The following is a 13,966-nucleotide window of genomic DNA, read 5'->3' as shown; positions in this document are numbered from 1 at the left end:
AATATTATGAATTACAGTCTTCTTACACGAAATAATTTACTACCATATAAAATAACATCTATACACAAATTTTCATTAAAATCTGAGGAAGTTGAAAATCTGAGCAAAAAAAATGCAAGGCTTGGATTTTTATTGATTTTTTTTGAAAAAATAGATTTCCTTGACATTTTCAGCATAGATACTTTTATGTATGCTGAATACGAGTCTGTGGTGAAAATCTAAGTATTTGTATAATTAGTCGATTAACTAGCATTTAAATTTCATCATAATTAGTCCATGTGCTAATTAAACGGTTATTATTATGAATTACAATCTTTTGACACGAAATACTTAAATACCATATGAAACCACATCTATACACAAATTTTCATTAAAATCTGAGGAAGTTGAAAATCTGAGCAAAAAAAATGCAAGGCTATAGTCTTGGATTTTTATTGATTTTTTTGAAAAAATAGATTTTCTTGATATTTTCAGCATAGATACTTTTATGTATGCTGAATACGAGTCTGGTGAAAATCTAAATAATTGTATAATTAGTCGAGCAATTAGCATTTAAATTTCATCATAATTAGTCCAGGTGCTAATTAAACGGTTATTATTATGAATTACAATCTTTTGACACGAAATACTTGAACTATAAGAAATAACATCTATACACAAATTTTCATTAAAGTCTGAGGAAGTTGAAAATCTGAGCAAAAAAGTGCAAGGCTATAGCCTTGGATTTTTATTGATTTTTTTGGAAAAAATAGATTTTCTTGACATTTTCAGCATAGATACTTTTATGTATGCTGAATACGAGTCTGTGGTGAAAATCTAAATATTTGTATAATTAGTCGAGTAATTAGCATTTAAATTTCATCATAATTAGTCCAGGTGCTAATTAAGCGGTTAATATTATGAATTACAGTTTTCTTACTTGAAATACTTAAAATACCATATAAAATAACATCTATACACAAATTTTTTATTATAATCTGAGGAAGTTGAAAATCTGAGCAAAAAAAATGCAAGGCTATAGCCTTGGATTTTTATTGATTTTTTTGAAAAAAACTGATTTTCTTTACATTTTCAGCATAGATACTTTTATGTATGCTGAATACGAGTCTGTGGTGGAAATCTAAATATTTGTACAATTAGTCAGGTAATTAGCATTTGAATTTCATCATAATTAGTCCAGGTGCTAATTAAACGGTTATTATTATGAATTACAATCTTTTGACATGAAATACTTAAATACCATATAAAATAACATATATACACAAATTTTCATTAAAATCCGAGGAAGTTGAAAATCTGAGGAAAAAATGCAAGGCCTTGGATTTTTATTGATTTTTTTGAAAAAATAGATTTTCTTGACATTTTCAGCATAGATACTTTTATGTATGCTGAATACGAGTCTGTGGTGAAAATTTAAATATTTGTATAATTAGTCGAGTAATTAGCATTTAAATTTCATCATAATTAGTCCAGGTGCTAATTAAATGATTAATATTATGAAATACAATTATTTGACACAAAATACTTAAATACCATATGAAATAATATCTATACACAGATTTTCATTAAAATCTGAGGAAGCTGAAAATCTGAGGAAAAAAATACAAGGCCATAATAGCCTTGGATTTTTATTGATTTCTTTGAAAAAATAGATTTTCTTGACATTTTCAGCATAGATACTTTTATGTATGGTGAATACGAGTCTGTGGTCAAAATTTAAATATTCGTATAATTAGTCAAGTAATTAGCATTTAAATTTCATCATAATTAGTCCAGGTGCTAATTAAATGGGTAATATTATGAAATACTTTTTTTTTTTTACACGAAATACTCAAATACCATATGAAATAACATCTATACACAAATTTTCATTAAAATCTGAGGAAGTTGAAAATCTGAGCAAAAAAAATGCAAGGCCTTAGATTTTTATTGATTTTTTTGAAAAAATAGATTTTCTTGATATTTTCAGCAGATACTTTTATGTATGCTGAATAGGAGTCTGTGGTGAAAATCTAAATATTTGTATAATTAGTCGAGTAATTAGCATTTAAATTTTATAATTAGTCCAGGTGCTAATTAAACTGTTAATATTATGAATTACAGTCTTCTTACATGAAATACTTAAATACCATATAAAATAAGATGTATACACAAATTTTCATTAAAATCTGGGGAAGTTGAAAACCTGAGAAAAAAAAATGCAATTTTTAATGATTTTTTTGAAAAAATATATTTTCTTGACATTTTCAGCATAGATACTTTTATGTATGCTGAATACGAGTCTGTGGTGAAAATCTAAATATTTGTATTAGTCGAATAATTAGCATTTCAATTTCATCATAATTAGTCCAGGTGCTAAGTAAACGGTTATTATTATGAATTACAATCTTTTGACACGAGTTACTTAAATACCATGAGAAATAACATCTATACACAAATTTTCATTAAAATCTGAGGAAATTGAAAATCTGAGCAAAAAAAATGCAAGGCTATATAATATAGCCTTGGATTTTTATTGATTTTTTTGAAAAAATAGATTTTCTTGACATTTTCAGCATAGATACTTTTATGTATGCTGAAGTCGAGTCTGTGGTCAAAATCTAAATATTCATATGATTAGTCGAGTAATTAGCATTTAAATTTCATCATAATTAGTCCAGGTGGTAATTAAACGGTTAATATTATGAATTACCGTCTTCTTACACGAAATACTTAAATACCATATAAAATAACATCTAAACACAAATTTTCATTAAAATCTGAGGAAGTTGAAAATCTGAGTAAAAAAAATGCAAGGCTTGGATTTTTTTTTGAAAAAATAGATTTTCTTGACATTTTCAGCATAGATACTTTTATGTATGCTGAGTACGAGTCTGTTGTCAAAATCTAAATATTCGTATAATTAGTCGAGTAATTAGCATTTAAATTTCATAATTAGTCCAGGCGCTAATTAAACGTTTATTATTATGAATTACAGTCTTCGTACACGAAATACTTAAATAATATATAGAATAACATCTATACACAAATTTTCATTAAAAGCTGAGGAAGTTGAAAATCTGAGCAAAAAAAAAATGCAAGGCTATAGCCTTGGATTTTTATTGATTTTTTTGAAAAAATAGATTTTCTTGCCACTTTCAGCATAGATACCTTTATGTATGCTAAATACAATTCTATGGTCAAAATTTAAATCGTATAATTAGTCAAGTAATTAATATTTAAATTTTATCATAATTAGTGCAGGTGCTAATAAAGTGGTTATTATTATGAATTACAATCTCTTGACACGAAATACTTAAATACCATAAGAAATAACATCAGTACACAAATTTTCATTAAAATCTGAGGAAGTTGAAAATCTGAGCAAAAAAATGCCAGGCTATAGCCTTGGATTTTTATTGATTTTTTTGAAAACATAGATTTTCTTGACATTTTCAGCATAGATACTGTTTTTTATGCTGAAAATGAGTCTGTGGTCAAAATCTAAATATTCGTATAATTAGTTGAGTAATTAGCATTTAAATTTCATAATTAGTCCAGGTGCTAATTAAACGGTTAATATTATGAATTACAATCTTTTGACACAAAATACTTGAATACCATAAGAAATAACATCTATACACAAATTTTCATTAAAATCTGAGGAAGTTGAAAATCTGAGCAAAAAAAATGCAAGGCTATAGCCTAGGATTTTTATTGATTTTTTTTTTTGAAAAAATAGATTTTCTTGACATTTTCAGCATAGATACTTTTATGTATGGTGAATACGAGTCTGTGGTCAAAATTTAAATATTCTTATAATTAGTCAAGTAATTAGCATTTAAATTTCATCATAATTAGTCCAGGTGCTAATTAAACAGGTAATATTATGAAATACAATTATTTGACACGAAATACTTAAATACCATACGAAACCATATCTATACACAAATTTTCATTAAAATCTGAGGAAGTTGAAAATCTGAGCAAAAAAAATGCCAGGCTATAACGTTTTTTTTTTTATTTTTTGAAAAAATAGATTTTCTTGACATTTTCAGCAAAGATACTTTAATGTATGCTGAATACCAGTCTGTGGTGAAAACCTAAATATTTGTATGATTAGTCGAGTAATTAGCATTTAAATTTCATCATAATTAGTCCAGGTGCTAATTAAACGGTTATTATTATGAATTACAATCTTTTGACGCGAAATACTTAAATACCATAAAAAATAACATCTATACACAAATTTTTATTAAAATCTGAGGAAGTTGAAAATCTGAGCAAAAAAAATGCAAGGCCATAGTACATAATAGCCTTGGATTTTTATTGATTTTTTTGAAAAAATAGATTTTCTTGACATTTTCAGTATAGATACTTTTATGTATGCTGAATACGAGTCTGTGGTGAAAATCTAAATATTTGTATAATTAGTCAAGTAATTAGCATTTAAATTTCATCATAATTAGTCCAGGTGCTAATTAAACGATTAATATTATGAAGTACAATTATTTGACACGAAATACTTAAAGACCATATGAAATAACATCTATACACAAATTTTCATTAAAATATGAGGAAGTTGAAAATCTAAGCAAAAAAAATGCAAGGCCTTGGATTTTTATTGATTTTTTTGAAAAAATAGATTTTCTTGACATTTTCAGCATAGATACTTTTATGTATGCTTAAGTCGAGTCTGTGGTCAAAATCTAAATATTCGTATAATTAGTCGAGTAATTAGCATTTAAATTTCATCATAATTAGTCCAGGTGCTAATTAAACGATTGATATTATGAAATACAATTATTTGACACAAAATACTTAAATACCATATAAAACCACATCTATACACAAATTTTCATTAAAATTAGCATACTTTTATGTATGCTGATTACGAGTCTGTGGTGAAAATATAAATATTCGCATAATTAGTCGAGTAATTAGCATTTAAATTACATCATAATTAGTCCAGGTGCTAATTAAATGGTTAATATTATGAATTACAGTCTTCTTACACGAAATACTTAATTTTCTTTTTTTTTTTTTTTTTTGTCGCTGTCTCCCGCGTTTGCGAGGTAGCGCAAGGAAACAGACGAAAGAAATGGCCCAACCCACCCCCATACACATGTATATACATACGTCCACACACACAAATATACATACCTACACAGCTTTCCATGGTTTACCCCAGACGCTTCACATGCCTTGATTCAATCCACTGACAGCACGTCAACCCCGGTATACCACATTGCTCCAATTCACTCTATTCCTTGCCCTCCTTTCACCCTCCTGCATGTTCAGGCCCCGATCACACAAAATCTTTTTCACTCCATCTTTCCACCTCCAATTTGGTCTCCCTCTTCCCCTCGTTCCCTCCACCTCCGACACATATATCCTCTTGGTCATCTTTCCTCACTCATTCTCTCCATGTGCCCAAACCATTTCAAAACACCCTCTTCTGCTCTCTCAACCACGCTCTTTTTATTTCCACACATCTCTCTTACCCTTATGTTACTTACTCGATCAAACCACCTCACACCACACATTGTCCTCAAACATCTCATTTCCAGCACATCCATCCTCCTGCGCACAACTCTATCCATAGCCCACGCCTCGCAACCATTCAACATTGTTGGAACCACTATTCCTTCAAACATACCCATTTTTGCTTTCCGAGATAATGTTCTCGACTTCCACACATTCTTCAAGGCTCCCAGAATTTTCGCCCCCTCCCCCACCCTATGATCCACTTCCGCTTCCATGGTTCCATCCGCTGCCAGATCCACTCCCAGATATCTAAAACACTTCACTTCCTCCAGTTTTTCTCCATTCAAACTCACCTCCCAATTGACTTGACCCTCAACCCTACTGTACCTAATAACCTTGCTCTTATTCACATTTACTCTTAACTTTCTTCTTTCATACACTTTACCAAACTCAGTCACCAGCTTCTGCAGTTTCTCACATGAATCAGCCACCAGCGCTGTATCATCAGCGAACAACAACTGACTCACTTCCCAAGCTCTCTCATCCCCAACAGACTTCATACTTGCCCCTCTTTCCAAAACTCTTGCATTCACCTCCCTAACAACCCCATCCATAAACAAATTAAACAACCATGGAGACATCACACACCCCTGCCGCAAACCTACATTCACTGAGAACCAATCACTTTCCTCTCTTCCTACACGTACACATGCCTTACATCCTCGATAAAAACTTTTCACTGCTTCTAATAACTTGCCTCCCACACCATATATTCTTAATACCTTCCACAGAGCATCTCTATCAACTCTATCATATGCCTTCTCCAGATCCATAAATGCTACATACAAATCCATTTGCTTTTCTAAGTATTTCTCACATACATTCTTCAAAGCAAACACCTGATCCACACATCCTCTACCACTTCTGAAACCACACTGCTCTTGCCCAATCTGATGCTCTGTACATGCCTTCACGCTCTCAATCAATACCCTCCCATATAATTTACCAGGAATACTCAACAAACTTATACCTCTGTAATTTGAGCACTCACTTTTATCCCCTTTGCCTTTGTACAGTGGCACTATGCACACATTCCGCCAATCCTCAGGCACCTCACCATGAGTCATACATACATTAAATAACCTTACCAACCAGTCCACAATACAGTCACCTCCTTTTTTAATAAATTCCACTGCAATACCATCCAAACCTCCTGCCTTGCCGGCTTTCATCTTCCGCAAAGCTTTTACTACCTCTTCTCTGTTTACCAAATCATTTTCCCTAACCCTCTCACTTTGCACACCACCTCGACCAAAACACCCTATATCTGCCACTCTATCATCAAACACATTCAACAAACCTTCAAAATACTCACTCCATCTCCTTCTCACATCACCACTACTTGTTATCACCTCCCCATTTGCGCCCTTCACTGAAGTTCCCATTTGCTCCCTTGTCTTACGCACTTTATTTACCTCCTTCCAGAACATCTTTTTATTCTCCCTAAAATTTAATGATACTCTCTCACCCCAACTCTCATTTGCCCTTTTTTCACCTCTTGCACCTTTCTCTTGACCTCCTGTCTCTTTCTTTTATACATCTCCCACTCAATTGCATTTTTTCCCTGCAAAAATCGTCCAAATGCCTCTCTCTTCTCTTTCACTAATACTCTTACTTCTTCATCCCACCACTCACTACCCTTTCTAATCAACCCACCTCCCAAGCTTCTCATGCCACAGGCATCTTTTGTGCAATCCATCACTGATTCCCTAAATACATCCCATTCCTCCCCCACTCCCCTTACTTCCATTGTTCTCACCTTTTTCCATTCTGTACTCAGTCTCTCCTGGTACTTCCTCACACAAGTCTCCTTCCCAAGCTCACTTACTCTCACCACCCTCTTCACCCCAACTTTCACTCTTCTTTTATGAAAACCCATACAAATCTTCACCGTAGCCTCCACAAGATAATGATCAGACATCCCTCCAGTTGCACCTCTCAGCACATTAACATCCAAAAGTCTCTCTTTCGCACGCCTGTCAATTAACACGTAATCCAATAACGCTCTCTGGCCATCTCTCCTACTTACATAAGTATACTTATGTATATCTCGCTTTTTAAACCAGGTATTCCCAATCATCAGTCCTTTTTCAGCACATAAATCTACAAGCTCTTCACCATTTTCATTTACAACACTGAACACCCCATGTATACCAATTATTCCCTCAACTGCCACATTACTCACCTTTGCATTCAAATCACCCATCACTATAACCCAGTCTCGTGCATCAAAACCACTAACACACTCATTCAGCTGCTCCCAAAACACTTGCCTCTCATGATCTTTCTTTTCATGCCCAGGTGCATATGCACCAATAATCACCCATCTCTCTCCATCAACTTTCAGTTTAACCCATATTAATCGAGAATTTACTTTCTTACATTCTATCACATACTCCCACAACTCCTGTTTCAGGAGTACTGCTACTCCTTCCCTTGCTCTTGTCCTCTCACTAACCCCTGACTTTACTCCCAAGACATTCCCAAACCACTCTTCCCCTTTACCCTTGAGCTTCGTTTCACTCAGAGCCAAAACATCCAGGTTCCTTTCCTCAAACATACTACCTATCTCTCCTTTTTTCACATCTTGGTTACATCTACACACATTTATACACCCCAATCTGAGCCTTCGAGGAGGATGAGCACTCCCCGCGTGACTCCTTCTGTTTCCCATTTTAGAAAGTTAAAGAAATACAAGGAGGGGAGGATTTCTGGCCCCCCGCTCCCGTCCCCTCTAGTCGCTTTCTACGACACGCGAGGAATGCGTGGGAAGTATTCTTTCACCCCTATCCCCAGGGATAATATACATATATATATATATATATACACACATACACACACATACACACACACACGCACATATACACACACACACACACATACATATATATACATATGAAAAATGTAAGAAACAATTTAGAAAACTGAAACTTCTAGCTTGAAATGAAATGAAAAAATGAATGTCACATAATGGTTCAACCTCTGGCTATGGAAAAAGGAAATGTTTAATTTATTTACACAAACGTCAATAGTAGTTCTCATCAATTTAACCACTGTATCAATAAGCATCAATAAACATCTGTATCAATAAACATCTATACACAAATTTTCATTAAAATCTGATGAAGTTGAAAATCTGAGGAAAAACAATGCAAGGTATAGCTTTGGGTTTTTATTGATTTTTTTGAAAAATAGATATTCTTGACATTTTCAGCATAGATACTTTTATGTATGCTGAATACGAGTCTGTGGTCAAAATCTAAATATTTGTGTAATTAGTCGAGTAATTAGCATTTAAATTTCATCATAATTAGTCCAGGTGCTAATTAAACGGTTATTATTATGAATTACAATCTTTTGACACGAAATACTTAAATACCACAAGAAATAACATCTATACACAAATTTTCATTAAAATCTGAGGAAGTTGAAATTCTGAGCAAAAAAAAAAAAAATGCAAGGCTATAGCCTGGAATTTTTATTGATTTTCATGAAAAAATAGATTTTCTTGACATTTTCAACATAGATACTTTTATGTATGCTGAATACGAGTCTGTGGTGAAAATCTAAATATTCGTATAATTAGTCGAGTAATTAGCATTTAAATTTCATTAATATTATGAATTACAGTTTTCTTACACAAAATACTTAAAATACCATATAAAATAATATCTATACACAAATTTTCATTATAATCTGAGGAAGTTGAAAATCTGAGCCAAAAAAATGCAAGGCTTGGATTTTTAATTGATTTTTTTGAAAAAATAGATATTCTTGACACTTTCAGCATAGATACTTTTATGTATGGTGAATACGAGTCTGTTGTCAAAATCTAAATATTTGTATAATTAGTCGAGTAATTAGCATTTAAATTTCATCATAATCAGTCCAGGCGCTAATTAAACATTTATTATTATGAATTACAGTCTTCTTACACGAAATACTTAAATACCATATAAAATAACATCTATACACAAATTTTCATTAAAATCTGAGGAAGTTGAAAATCTGAGGAAAAAAAATGCAAGTCCATAATAGCCTTGGATTTTTATTGATTTTTTTCGAAAAAATAGATTTTCTTGACATTTTCAGCATAGATACTTTTATGTATGCTGAATACGAGTCTGTGGTGAAAATGTAAATATTTGTATAATTAGTCAAGTAATTAGCATTAATCTTTCCTTTAACTGTCATGTGTGCTGTAAGTTGAAATGACAAATTAATTTGATGCTTGTTGTATAATGTGGATGAAATATTGATATAATGATGGTTACATCATATTGATGTTGAAGTGTTGTGTAGTTGTTGTGAACAATACTGATACAATGTTGGCACATCATGTCACTTTGTTATATGGTCATACCATTACTGTACTGAGTAACATTGATATAATGTTGATACAACATTATACAACATTGTACAAACAATGTTGTGTCAATATTGTGCACACGATGAAATGTCAACATTGTATACCCACTTTGAAAATCCAATGATTTTTCATCATCAGCTTGACTCATTCTCTGACCATTTTGTTTCATCCTTAAATCATTGTATTTTTGCCAGTTGGGATGATATATATTTTTTTCTGTACAGTATAATACAGTAACAGCAATTTTTAGTGTAATTTTTGGCCTTTGGTTAGTGATCACAAAATAGCCAGTTTTTGGAACATTCCAGTTTCTGACTGACAGGGTTTGGGATTGTCTACCTGTTTCACTTCTTTCTTTTATACTGCCAGTCCTTACCAGATCACCCCACTTCACACCAAATGTCATCCTTAGGCATATTATTTCCATCATGTTTCACCCTTGGCGTAATAGGTATCTAAAATTCAGAAAATTCTGAAATTTTCTGACTACCATACTGTGCCCCCTAGTTGCCAGATTTGAGATATTCATATGTGTTTCTTTGTAAAACCCCAGTTCTTTGCCAATTACCACTAGTCTGTCCTTAATCATATGCATTTATCTCAGCCCTGCTCCACCACTACTGAGTGTAGCTGTCCTTTGTACCAGCAGTAAGGTTGATTTGGTCCATAGTCTTTCATGATGTCCTCCATTTTTACCTTATATAGTTTCTTTACTTTTTTCATGCTGTACCTTTGGCCTGTCTCTTCTGTTGAAAGCCCCATTGAATTCTTCATGTGAGGCAATTTTTTTCCCTGCTTTGGTATGTACCACCTGGCTACTGCACTCTTGTATGAATATAATTTTTACTGTTCTTATTCATTTACCTTATCCATATTTTCTCTTTTTTCTTGTCTTTAATCTCCAAAGATGGATATGCCATACTTGTTGCCTTTAGTAATTCTTTTAATTACCTTTGCTACCCTTTCTTCCGTGGTTGGATATTTTTGGATGTATGTATGCATGATCATTTATATTTTATATTTATGTATTATACTTTGTTGCTGTGTCCCGCATTAGTGAGGTAGCACAAGGAAACAGATGAAAGAATGGCCCAACCCACCCTTATACACATGTACATACATATATGTCCACACATGCACATATACATACCTATACATTTCAACATATACATATATATACATACCTGTACATTTCAACGTTTACATATACATACACAGACATATACATATATACACATGTACATAATTCATAAGTGCTGCCTTTATTCATTACCGTTGCCACCCCGCCACACATGAAATGACAACCCCCTCCCCCTGCATGTGCGCGAAGTAGCACTAGGAAAAGACAACAAAGGCCACATTCGTTCACACTCAGTCTCTAGGTGTCATGTATAATGTACCGAAACCACAGCTTCCTTTCCACATCCAGGCCCCACAAAACTTTCCATGGTTTACCCCATACGTTTCACATGCCTTGGTTCAATCCATTGACAGCATGTCAACTCCAGTATACCACATCGTTCCAATTCACTTTGTTCCTTGCACACCTTTCATCCTCTTGCATGTTCAGGCCCCGATTGCTCAAATTCTTTTTCACTCCATCCTTCCACCTCCAATTTGGTCTTCCACTTCCTCTTGTTCCCTCCACCTCTGACACATGTATCCTCTTTGTCAATCTTTCCTCACTCATTCTCTCCATGTGACCAAATCATTTCAAACCACCCTCTTCTGCTCTCTCAACCACACTTTTTTTACCACACATCTCTTGTACCCTTTCATTACTTACTCGATCAAACCACCTCACACCACACATTGTCCTCAAACATCTCATTTCCAGCACATCCACCCTCCTCTACACAACTCTATCTATGCATGATATACCTTAAAAATATTGTAATGCATTTATGACTCAAAAAAAAATCTTAGCAATAGGAGCTGGTAGATAACAGTTTAAACAGTGTCTTTTTCATGGTATGATTATTATTTTCAGATAAACTTTTTAGTTGATTTTGCTTTTATTATCCACACTGTTCTCTTCCCCGTGTTGGATAATTCATTAGAATCAAACTTATGTTTTCTCTTTTTGGCTAGGAGTATCATTATTATCACTTCTCAGATTTTAGACTTTGTTCGGGGCTTCCATTGTTAACTAATGATATATCCTTGGCTTTTTGCTTTTCCTAGACTGGAGAAAACTTCACTCAGGTAAGCTGCATGCAACACTTTGATCACCAACTGTTTGTCGTGTGGGCTAGAGACACCAAAATAGTTCTAAGACAAACTTTATTGACATTAGTTTAGTATGCCAGTCTGGTTCACTAACCATTGTTAGTGCGCTGCACATTGACTATGCTGAATATTTTATTGAAAGTTTGTTGTGGACTTATCAGAAACTTACTTTGTTTTTAAGTTTTTCTACTGTTATATCATTTTGTTAGAATGATTCAGTTTGTTACTTAAATAAATTGAACATAACACAAATGAATTTAAAGATGCTGAAAAATGGAGAGTGAGGTATAACCTTGAGAGTTGCTTAAAGGTATGTAGTACTTCGAAAATAAGCTTGCACTAGTATATGTGTTGAATGCTAGTGACTTTTTTACTTCTGCTTTGCTTATGCTAATATTAGATACTGTCTTGATTGTGTTAACCCATCCATATGCACTCGACTTACATCAAAAAGTATGCACAGTCACTAGTCACTGTTATTTTTTCAAATGAGTTATTTTTCATGCACCATGAATTATAAAGCCTATTCAGCCTTGAGATTGCACAGTACATTTTGTTGGCTGGATATGTGTTTAGCTGGCTACTTAACATGTAAATGATAGTGTGCCACTAATTGCCAGCAGTTTTGGCAAGTTTCTGAATACTGGAAAAGTGCACTCTTATCAAGTAATGTATCACATTTTCAGGGGTTGCAAGACAGTCATGGACCTTTGTGATCTTAATACTAGATACATATTACATTGTAAATATACTTGAATATATCTATAATTGGTGTACATAGGGTGTTCAGTGTTGTAAATGGAAATGGTGAAGAGCTTGTAGATTTATGTGCTGAAAAAGGACTGGTGATTGGGAATACATGGTTTAAAAAGAGAGATATACATAAGTATACTTATGTAAGTAGGAGAGATGGTCAGAGAGCGTTATTGGATTACTTGTTAATTGATAGGCACGCAAAAGAGAGACTTTTGGATGTTAATGTGCTGAGAGGTGCAACTGGAGGGATGTCTGATCATTATCTTGTGGAGGCGAAGGTGAAGATTTGTAGAGGTTTTCAGAAAAGAAGAGAGAATGTTGGGGTGAAAAGAGAGGTGAGAGTAAGTGAGCTTGAGGAGGAGACTTGTGTGAGGAAGTACCAGGACAGACTGAGTACAGAATGGAAAAAGGTGAGAACAAAGGAGGTAAGGGGAGTGGGGGAGGAATGGGATGTATTTAGGGAAGCAGTGATGGCTTGCGCAAAAGATGCTTGTGGCATGAGAAGCATGGGAGGTGGGCAGATTAGAAAGGGTAGTGAGTGGTGGGATGAAGAAGAAGTAAGATTATTAGTGAAAGAGAAGAGAGGGGCATTTGGACGATTTTTGCAGGGAAATAATGCAAATGAGTGGGAGATGTATAAAAGAAAGAGGCAGGAGGTCAAGAGAAACGTGCAAGAGGTGAAAAAGAGGGCAAATGAGAGTTGGGGTGAGAGAGTATCATTAAATTTTAGGGAGAATAAAAAGATGTTCTGGAAGGAGGTAAATAAAGTGCGTAAGGCAAGGGAACAAATGGGAACTTCAGTGAAGGGGGTAAATGGGGAGGTGATAACAAGTAGTGGTGATGTGAGAAGGAGATGGAGTGAGTATTTTGAAGGTTTGTTGAATGTGTTTGATGACAGAGTGGCAGATATAGGGTGTTTTGGTTGAGGAGGTGTGCAAAGTGAGAGGGTTAGGGAAAATGATTTGGTAAACAGAGAAGAGATAGTAAAAGCTTTGTGGAAGATGAAAGCTGGCAAGTCAGCTGGTTTGGATGGTATTGCAGTGGAATTTATTAAAAATGGGGTGACTGTATTGTTGACTGGTTGGT

At 33.8% G+C, this 13,966-nt stretch overlaps 1 protein-coding gene across 9 annotated transcripts in view; it reads left to right on the top strand.

Moving 5' to 3' along the window:
- The window catches only part of LOC139757813 (calpain-5-like), a 255,428-nt gene that overhangs the window by 117,371 nt on the left and 124,091 nt on the right, over positions 1-13,966 (top strand). For 6 of the 9 annotated variants that reach the window (XM_071678680.1, XM_071678723.1, XM_071678669.1 and 3 more), the window contains exon 7: positions 12,080-12,100. The exons of the other annotated variants lie outside the window; for them this stretch is intronic. In XM_071678680.1, the coding sequence (XP_071534781.1) occupies positions 12,080-12,100 (21 nt within the window). The remainder of the gene's footprint in view (positions 1-12,079; positions 12,101-13,966) is intronic. 9 annotated transcript variants of the gene reach the window in all.

The sequence above is a fragment of the Panulirus ornatus genome, chromosome 2, assembly GCF_036320965.1.
Source record: "Panulirus ornatus isolate Po-2019 chromosome 2, ASM3632096v1, whole genome shotgun sequence".
In the NCBI taxonomy this organism is placed as follows: Eukaryota; Metazoa; Arthropoda; class Malacostraca; order Decapoda; family Palinuridae; genus Panulirus; species Panulirus ornatus.
The sequence above is the reverse complement of the archived record's forward strand: the minus strand, read 5'-3'. Positions and strand labels throughout refer to the sequence as shown.